This window comes from Portunus trituberculatus, chromosome 47, assembly GCF_017591435.1.
Source record: "Portunus trituberculatus isolate SZX2019 chromosome 47, ASM1759143v1, whole genome shotgun sequence".
Taxonomy (NCBI): Eukaryota; Metazoa; Arthropoda; class Malacostraca; order Decapoda; family Portunidae; genus Portunus; species Portunus trituberculatus.
The window spans coordinates 31,016,412-31,026,977 of record NC_059301.1 but is presented as its reverse complement, the minus strand read 5'-3'; the positions used below and the strand labels follow the sequence as shown (position 1 = coordinate 31,026,977).

General features: G+C 37.7%; 1 protein-coding gene across 7 annotated transcripts in view; it reads right to left on the bottom strand.

Annotated features, from left to right (window-relative positions):
• Nucleotides 1-265: 265 nt before the first annotated feature.
• The window catches only part of LOC123520704 (sialin-like), a 31,409-nt gene continuing 21,108 nt past the window's right edge, over nucleotides 266-10,566 (bottom strand). For all 7 annotated transcript variants that reach the window (XM_045283237.1, XM_045283240.1, XM_045283241.1 and 4 more), the window contains 7 exons: nucleotides 5,791-5,878; nucleotides 4,259-4,485; nucleotides 2,559-2,708; nucleotides 1,922-2,054; nucleotides 1,060-1,301; nucleotides 836-953; nucleotides 266-724 (listed from right to left, as the gene is read on the bottom strand). In XM_045283237.1, coding sequence (XP_045139172.1) covers nucleotides 636-724; nucleotides 836-953; nucleotides 1,060-1,301; nucleotides 1,922-2,054; nucleotides 2,559-2,708; nucleotides 4,259-4,485; nucleotides 5,791-5,878 — 1,047 coding nt within the window. In that variant the 3' untranslated portion in view covers nucleotides 266-635. The remainder of the gene's footprint in view (nucleotides 725-835; nucleotides 954-1,059; nucleotides 1,302-1,921; nucleotides 2,055-2,558; nucleotides 2,709-4,258; nucleotides 4,486-5,790; nucleotides 5,879-10,566) is intronic.

Genomic DNA, 10,566 nt, shown 5'->3' with positions numbered 1-10,566 from the left:
ATATGATGGGATCGATATTCTCTTCAAGAAGTTAATAATGCAAGGCTTCAGAGACATAATCTTACTTTTCTTTTAAGTGTTGTGGCTGGCATATGATGAAGTTAAATTTAATCCATGACATGCCAATAACAAGTAGTAGCTATAGCAAGCAAAATAACTTTGTTACTTTTAAATAATTATTCTATATAAGGAAAATGTACTTTCAACTGAATGTGAAAATAATAAAATTAATTCTACCTCTCATTCAGGTCATAAAAACAAACAATATGTTGTGAAACATTATCCTGAACACCATAGCCTATCTGCTTGTGCTTTAATGAACATTCCAGTGGTGTAAAGGCTTTTATTTTTATCTTTTAGTGCTTTATACTCATACTTACTTACAAGTACATCATTCAAAATTAAAATGTATTGATACACACAAATAAATCTATCAAACTATTTTGCTCAAAATTGGCTAAAATGAAAGACAAAATATAAAATAAGGAAGATCTTAACTGAAAGCACAGTGTACATACAATAATCACACTTCTCATTGGTTATTTTGTCTGTAACATAACATGTCACAATTGTTCAGCAGCAGAAATTTCGACACACAAATATCATTGGATGAGGCAGACAGATTCAGTCTTCCTTCAATCAGCCAGATGGTGATGGATGGCAGGAACTTGCTGGTGATGGCTACGACGACGCCCATGGTAACGCAGGTGAACTCTTAAAGAGCCTTTAAGATAAAGTATATAAATTGTTAATTTCTATTTTAGCTGTAAATACATACATACATGAGTTTGTTTTATTTGAGAGACTGGCACAGAACCAGTCTGAGTGTAAATACCTTGAGGTTCATTCCATGGCTGTACATCAGCTGATATGATGATCAAGTAGAATGTGCATGTGGCAAAATATAACACAGCAATAATGAGGAACACAATCCTCCATGGCCATTCAGTCTTCTGGGGAGTGAAGAGAGCTGTTGACCTCATTAACATGCATAAGAAGACTGCTGTTGTAATGGAAACAAAATTAAGTATATGAGCACACATGCATCAAAGAACTCACACTCTCTCCAGTAATATAACCAGTAAGGGCAGGACTGCCAATGCCAGCAAGAGACCCAACTGTGTTTGTTAGACCCATTAGTGTCCCAGCAAGATTGGGTGCCAGATCTTGAAGTGAGGAGAGGTACCCACTGCTGGCTGCCCCATTAAGCATTACCACCAAACAAGTCATGCTAACTGTAACTGCCATGTTGTACTGCATGAACATTAACACCATCAGTCCCACCACTGGTCCATACATAGCTGTTTATGGAGAGAAAATAGTATGATAAAAAAAATGCTGTAACTAAGCTTATACTGCATGTTATGATGAATATAAATGAAGATGTCTAACTTTAATCTATACAACTTATTTTATGATATACTTAAAGAGAAAAGCAGCCACTTCAAGAAGTTCTTTGTGCAGGGAATGCTGTTATCTTACTCACAAGCATGTACATTCACTATATTCCTTCACAACACACTAAAATCAACTGTGTTTCCTTTCCTTTCATGACTTTAATGTTTCTGATGGGTGAATTTATTGTAAAAGGCTGTAGAAAAGTTGTGAAAAACTAATAACAATGCTATGTGGACTGTCCTTCAGTAAGGGAACCACAAACCTATAAAACAAAGTTATATTGAGACAGTGAAATTTAGATTACATATTTGCAACAATTATAATAATAAGTATTACACTCTAGGCAGAAAAATGTTTACAAACATTTATGTTTGTTCAAAAAAAAAAAATAAGAACAAGTGATAATGTACACAAACAAAATCTGAACAGAGATATGGAAGCATTAAAACATTTCATGAACAGACATGCATGAATATGATAATATAGTGAATGATGATTTAAAAAAGCTGGTATGGATTCTCACCTACAGCCATGGACATCCTCCTAACTGTTACTAGAGACACAAAGTTCCTCTTGCTCAGAGTGTGCATAAGAGCACCCCAGGCAAGGCTCCACAAAAGCATCAGGAGGAAGGGAAGAGCCGACAATAAGCCAATCTGAATCAAAGAAAAGAAAATTTCAAAGTTCTTGCTTTCTCATGTTTATTATCTATGTTTATATGCTACAAATAAATGTGTACTACCTAGCAGATATTTTTATCAAAGGAGGAAATAATATCTTGCTTCACTTTGGGAATAAGATAGGAGGAAGCTCTCAGTTCCCTCACTCTCCCCTCTGTGGTTGCCTCTAACAACACACTGGGAACAAATACACTAACATCATTCTTTCTTCTATTACACATTAGGCATATAGCCATATTTATTCTACTGGTAATATAAAAGAAGGGTTTTAACATATGGATAAGGAACTATAAGCACAAGAGATGCCATCCCCACCTGTAACATTAATCAGAGCACAGGAGCTTTGAAAAGTACTGCACTTATTATCTAAGACTAACAGTATAGTAGGAGATGCTAGTTAGACTTGTAAGACCACTCAGCAGCTTGCATACTGTCTAATAATAACTAGAAATGTTCCATGAGTACAAATAGAAAGCTCACACTGGTTATGTGTAAGTGGTGAACATCATTCAGGTAGGTGGGCAGGTCAGCCAAAAAGGTGTAGAATCCATAGTCATTACCCAGACCAGCCAGAACAACTCCCCATAGAGGCAATGAACTAGCGAGGGACTTCCATGGGATTTGCACAACCTGAGGATATTTATACTGATGATATTGTCTAAACATATACATATCAAGGAATAGAAATAACATTTAAAAGCTAAAGATAAAATAGTAATTAATTGTAATGATAAAAAAGAAGTGTGAGTGAGAAATACTTCAGCTTTCAGAAAAAGAAGTTTACAAGTGAATGAGATGAACAGTTCAGGTGATGGGAAGTAACAAGCAGAATATCACAGAATACCAGTTGTCACTGATGAGGTTTTCAGTGTATGTCGTGTCGTACATGATAAGCATGAGGGATTGATTAATTTGTTCAGCATGTATTTGTAGGTGATTTGTGATTATCAAGGAGGATAACAAACCAGAAAGACATGTGAATGGAGCATAAGATTGGATTTCAATCTAATATGATTAAATGATAAATGATGGAACTTGGAAAAATTAGGTGCATATGTATATGGACACAGCAGTTGTGAAATGATACACTATAAAGAGCAATCAAAGAATAAGATCTTTGAGAAATAATGCAGAATGACCTACGCCATGGTACAGTGGAACCATGCGTGCTTTGGGATCCTAGAGGTCTCCAAGCGCACGGGTTCGAATCCTGTCCACGGTCTGAGTGTAGGTTGGGCTTCCTCACTCGGGGCAATGGTTTCCTAGCGGGTGGGCTTTAAGATAGGAAGTACCCTAAAAAGTATCCCCTTTAGCCCATAAATTCCCGTGAAAAGCCCACATGGTATAAAAAAAAAAAAAAAAAAACATAAACAAACTAAGAAAGGGACATGCTGAAGAGCATAAGGATGAACTTTTACTTCCTGGATAAAACATAATGAAAATAATCACCACTAACGTACTTTCTTGTGGAATTAGCATAATGACATTCAGGAAGAATAAATTAACATCATGTTGAGGATGAGGATAAGCAATTAATTCTTTTTTCCTTTTAAGGTTTTCTTTGTTGAGTTTTTCCTTGATCAATAATGATGCAATAAATTTTTGCATGATTCCTTGAATGTGATTTTGTCTACCATTCATACATACTCCTATTTGTTCTAAACTAGAAATAAATATGGAGCAAAGGCTTCAGCTGTATGAAAGTCCAAAATACACTGCTTTGAAATAGTCAAGGATCAAATTTAGATAAGTGTGTGGAATCTCTATGTCCATTGCAAAGAGATCTGTCACTTTATGTTGTCTCTTCCTTGGTCAATTTTTCCTGAACTTGCTAATAAACTAGGTCCTCTCACCTTCATCCTCATTATAAATGATTTTTTACAATTTTGATGCTTTTTCTGTTCATATTTTTAGTGTAGAAGTTACATATGTACTATCTAAACTCCTTCATACCTTTCATTGGAAAATTTTGCCTTATTCTATTTCTTATTCTTACATAACTAATATTCTTTAAAAACTGAACTGACTATATACAGTAAACTCTAAGGTTAGAAATTCCCTTCCTTTTCAGATGAATTGTTTTTCAAAATCCCAAGACAATCTATCTTGAAAGGTGAGAATGTCTCATCTCCTTTTGCCTGCCAGAGTGTTGGCTATCATGACAAATTAGAATGTTTTACCTCCCTTTGCTTGACAGAATGCTGGTTTTCTTGCAGTCTGCTCAGAAGTTCAGGGGAAACACCAGGATGGTCCTCAGGTTGGCTGTAAACTAAGAAGCACCAAGTCATGCTCCATACAATCCCTACAGCTCCAAAGAAGTAGAAGACTGATGGCCATCCATGCAGTAAGAAGGAGTCCGCTAACAGTCCACTGAATGTCATGCCCACTGCAGCCCCCACCTGACAGCCTGTTGCCCAGAGTATTCACATAAGTTATTCAGAGATCTTTATGTAAATCACATATGTTTCCATTACTATAATATAGTAATGGATAATGATAATAGCATATTATGCTATTATCATGATTAATTTCAATAGAAAAAATATGAAGCTGTGTTTATGAATATTTCTTTTAAGGTTATGGTTAACAAAAGTATTAAATGAATAGTGACTCAATCAAAGTAAATTAAATGGCTATGCAAATTTTAGAAGTACTATTGTTAGATAATATCATTAAAAAAGTAACCAGGTATTTTGCAGCAGTAAATTGATTGGTTTACTGCAACCTACTCTCCTCTTTGTCTTAATATTTAGAGCAGTGGTTTTAAAACTATTTGGACAGCACACTAAGAAACAGCAAGTATCAATTTCTTTTAGAATAACCGAAGCTGGGTTAATGACTAAAAGGAAAAATAGGATAAAACCTAAACCTAAATCACAACCTGGTAGTATTATGTACGCAAATCAAAATCCTAGCCAAATTTTCACAGGACACCAAGGAGACAGATAATGGTGGCATACTAGGGAGTCACAACACACACTTTAGGACTCATTGATCTCGAGCAGTGGTTCCCAACCTTATGGCACTCGCAATCCCTTACCTAAAAGTTTGAAACCCATATGATCCCCCTACTTAGGGCTTACTATCATATCCACCCACAAACACACATACATACACCCATAATATCACCTAATGACATTGAACTAATGTAGCACATGTTTTGTTTTGCACCAAAACAAAAAAAAAAAATGTAAGAGCATAAAAAATGTAATTTGTGAGATAAAATTAATATTATCCCAAGCTACAGTACTTCTGGCAAGGCTACGTGACCCCCCCTGCCAAGGCTTTCACCATAGTCATGATAAGCAGTCATTATTTTGGAGGAAATCATGTCTAGCATTTTATCTGAAGGTATGTAATGTGGAGTGCAATGGTTCAAATGAAGGATTGCTACATGTAGGTAAGTCTGAAAGCTTCTTGCAGCTTCAATCATTTTCACATGTTCATATTTTCTTATAGCAACACTTATCATATTGTAAGATGTCCTTGATTCTAATCCACATCTGCTCTTGGGATTTTTCTCACATAACTGTCTGCTCATTATTTTATCCAGCTTTAAATGAGTACCAGGATGCAATGGTTAAAGATAGTAGAGCAAGAAACTAGACATCCTACTCTAGACATGCAAAGGTCCAGTACTTGGGGTGGTAGTACTTGCCCATCACCTGTGATCCAGATGTGTGACATGTTTTAACCCTAGAGTAGTTCATACCTGACATTATAAGAGCAGTATATTTGATCCTCTCCGTTGGCAAAAACCAGGAGGCCAGGATGGTGTTCATAGCTGGTATAGTTATGCCCTGCAAAAACACATAAGGTCATTATTAATAACACAGTTTCTTCAAGTTTCATACAGATCCAGTTCTCTCAAGCCCAGGTGCACTGCATGTAGTAGGAAATAGTTATATTGTAAGCTTATTATGAAGACAATGGTGATTAGTAAAATTTCAAGAAAACCCTAAAGAATGCATAATGGATCAGTTCACCAAATAGTTTATTCTTTATTCAAGAGGTGCTCTGGCCAAGAAAAATAGAATCACAAAAAAAATAAAAAGGAATGAAAGCACCAGTAGTCCTAAAGATTTCAGCATAGACAGACATCATTAGATAATCAAGACTGATCTACATATACATAATACAAGTATCTAAAACTATTTCCAAAACCATGAAGTTGAATCTTTGGCATAACTCACTCAATCCTTCATAAACCACAGATTAGCAGTAAGTGTGGATGTAATTAGACAACCATCACTTTACTAATTGAATTGTTTAAACTAAACGTACATTGAATATTGTTTCTAAGGGAAATTCCAGTTTGATATATGTTAGTTGTACGTACTTTTTATGATAAAAATTGTATGTACTCTGTTAACTTGATGTTGAGTATATGTATCTAGACACAATCAAATCATGTCGTCTGTGTAACTGTATAGTGTCTGAAAACACACTGAGCAGGATATTTATTTACAGCAACTTAAATATATTATTATCTAGGAAAAATGGAAAAAAGAAATAATTATAATGACTGTTAGTCTAGTCTACACATTTTGCTATCTATCCAACTTAAGTCACTAAGACATTCATACTAAGTTCATTGCAAGATTCAATGGTGGTTTTTGGTATCTGTATGATGCTAACCCTTGCATTTCACAGTCATAATAAGAAGTAACCATGGCTAGACTGCTGGGGATCTCAATCTTTTAATCGTATGTACCAGTTGAAGTCTTTTAGTATTGTTTATGTACACCTTACCCACAATGTAGCATCAGGAAGGGTAAAAATAAGTGCATGGTTTATTAACTTAGTTTATTAAGTTTAAATTATTATTATGTGGAGCAGACAAAATTTTCAATTAATATGAGTATGTCACTATGAAGTAGTGTCGATAGGAACTAGTGCTTCACAGGGAAAAATTATGTGACTGACTGCTAGCATACAAAACATTTAACAACACTCAACATTCGATCATTGTGGCAGTGAACTAATGCTGCTTGCAGTTGGTTGCAACTTGTAACTAGTATGTGATAGGTAAGTCACTGTGTGTGTGAATAACATATAAAAGTAATAAAACAGAACTAAATATTATAGGTTGGCAAGGTTGTGTAGCAACTGTAGTTCAAGAGAGCTTTCTCTCAAGTGACATAACTCCAATAGTTTCCTTGCTAACGTTATTAACGTGCCCTGGTTGTAGTGGAGGACACATCTAGCCCAATACATGTAGGCTACTTCCTACAAACAGGGTTTGCAGTTATTAAAAAACTAAAGTATTCTGAGAAACTTGTCACGTACGCATACCCCAGGTTGAGAACCCCTCAAGTAAGAGCCACGTACCCAGTGGGTACTCGTATCTCAGGTTGAGAACCTCTGGTACCAAACATAATCCATGAGAGGGATGACTATAGCGTGACTTGAATACCGTTCTTTCTTAGTGCCCCAACCCTGTGTGCATGTTTGGGTAAAGTGTCTGATCCTTGGTCAGCCTGTCAGCAGCAGCATCTAACCTACATCTCCGAATACACAACTAATGTCCAGCATATTGCAGGAAAGAACAACTAGGTTGCAGATGCACTGTCATGCTCGACCATCATTACCATAAATGCATTAATTGGCCCAAGGCCTTGACTACTTGGCTTTGGAAGAGTACCATTCCAAAGCTTTGCCCTGCCAGACCAGCATTTTGACCACATATATGTCAACATTGTCAGACTGCTGCCCCCTTCTAGAGGTGCCACATACCTATTCACCATCGTGGACAGATTCACAAGAGGGCCAGAAGCCAATCCACTTGCTGATGCCTCGATCCACGATGACCTATGCACGTGCTTTCACCGCTCACAGTATATTGCCTGCTTAGGCACGCCAGTAGACATCTCCTCTGACAGAGGTGCCTAGATCACGTTCGGGCTTTGGACCATGATGCAGCTGTTTGGGACTCAACTACACCACACAACAGCCTATCACACACAAGCAAACGGTCTAGTGGAACGTTTTCAATGGTAGATAAAGGCATCCTTCAGGGCATGACCCATCGACCCACACTGGATGGACGAATTGCCTTGGGTCATGTTGGGCATACGCACTGGCCCAAAGAAGGACCTGAGAACTTCTTCAACCAAGCTGGTGTACGGTGCCCTGCTTACAGTTCCAGGAGACTTCATCCCAGCAGCATGTGGATAGGATGAACTGCCTACACTCATGCTAACGCGCCTACACAGGAGAGTAGGTAGGTTCTCCTCTACCTCAGCATCCAGACAGGGACTCTAAACTACATATGTCCCATCAGACCTTCAGCACTGTAACTACGTGTTCCTTTACTGAGATACCGTGCGTGCATCACTACAAAAACCATATGAGGGACTGTTCAAAGTACGTACTACACAATACCTAACCCTTCATAATCGACAGAGATGGAAAACCTTAAATTGTTGTTGTGGATTGACTCAAGATGGCACACCTTGAAACTAATCAGCCTGTGCGAGTGACACAACTTCCCTTCAAAGGACATCTGCCTTCAACACTCAAACTTTTTCCTCCTCATCCAGCTGCAACATCAAAATCAACAAATGCAATGCCGGGGACAATAATATTAAGTTTTTAGTTATTAAGGTCATAACTATAAATGTAATGACGCACATGTGGCTATCAGACATACAGACATACCGTATGAGTACCTGTCTATCTGAGAGAGAGATGGTAGCCAGTCATGAATCAAAAACATTAAATTCACTCGCTATATAATCAGAAGTTTAAATGAATTTTTCTCTTCAGTAGGTAGAAGGAGAACTGAGCTGTTTGGAAAAGTGTCTTTCATCAATGTAATTTCATTAGTAATGTCAATCAAATCACTTTTAATTACTCCACACCAGTCCTATTGCGGCAACTGCCAATATTTTGGGAGGGGGGAGGAAACAGGGGCAGCCAGGGAGTTTACAGCGAGAAAGAGCTCAAAGTTTACTTTCCAGTTCAGTCTGGTTCCACTCTTCGCCTGATCAGGTTGGTTGCTTACTCGCTCCTGAAATTTTAATGTAACTTTTATTTAAAACATGTTGCTTATACATATATAATTATATATTGTTGAATTGCTTACTGAGTCCGGCTCCACTCTCCGCCTGAACAGAGATGGCTACCCTCTCTCCCAGCTTGGTCCACGTGTGTGTGTGTGTGTGTGTGTGTGTGTATTTTGATAGAATATTGTTTTGTGGAAAATAGAGAAATGTGAAATGATTGGTTGGCGATGGTGTTTGGTAAAGTGAAGGGGGAGACTGTCACTCACCACGGTACGTCCTCCTCCTCCCAAAAAACGGTGTAACAAGGCCCCCAAAGACAAGATTAAATGTGTTTGTTTGAGGAAGTGGCACCATTTAGTACACTTCTTTCCATAAACAGTGCATTGCGGCCCAAAGACAAGTTGAGTGTTATTTTCTGGTAAATTAGGAAGTGTTAAAGTCGCGCGCGACCTCCGCCGAACTTGTGGAAAGTCGTAAGTAATGCCGCATCTCAATTGTAAGGCTGTGTAATGAATTATATTATGTAGTTTTTTTTTTAGTATTTCATTTTGCGGTGAGTGAGATATCCTCTCTCTGGTGAACTGGACTGTAAACGGAACGAACATCACTGTGGGGAGAAATTTCACTTCTTATTATTCCATCAGTTTATTGCAAAGTTTATGGATTTGTATTCTGTGTTACTCTTTTAAAATTAAAACCAGTGCCTTTGATAACAGCTACTGCTATCATTTTGTCAAAAATTGTTTCAAAATTCATTCAAAAGTTTCATAATTGGTTACCTTTTTCTTATTTTCCCCGGCATTACACTGGTGGCTTAGCGGTGGGATTTACAGTCAAAGCAGTTCACCTGGAGCATACATCACTTACAGATAATGTGTATAATTGTAAATTATCTTCGTAGATTTGTAAAATCATATCTTTAGAAAACAACACACACACGTGGAGATAAAAGGTAAAACGAGAGCGGCTTGCCAGCAATACCTCGATCATCAGCCTCTACTACACGACACCTCACCACCCTCAAAACTATCTTGGTTGCCTGATGCCAAGGTCATCCTCTGCAGTGACCTCAATTGCGGTAAAGTGTCAGAACACTATGAACGCAGCTGTCCACACCAGTATCACCCATTGACCCAAACAAGCTTTCTTCTTGCGACCTCCGCTGTGCATGTTGGGTACCCGATTACCTGCTGTAAACAGTGAGGAAAGCGATCTTGACATTTTCCACCATGCTATTTGGGAGACTCACGAGAAAATGACCCAAAAGTATTGGAGTGTTGCAAATCTAAAATGTAAAGAACAAAAGGTGAATCTGGATGTGTTAGTGTGAGTAAAATGAGAGATCACAGAGTTCTGGGAGTGTAAGAAACTGTGTAGAGTGGAATGGACCATACGAAATGGTAGAAGTGTTAAGAAATGATGGAGGTTGTGGTAGAAGACCCTTTCACGGGACAGCTATTGAAAATGACAACTGAGAAAAT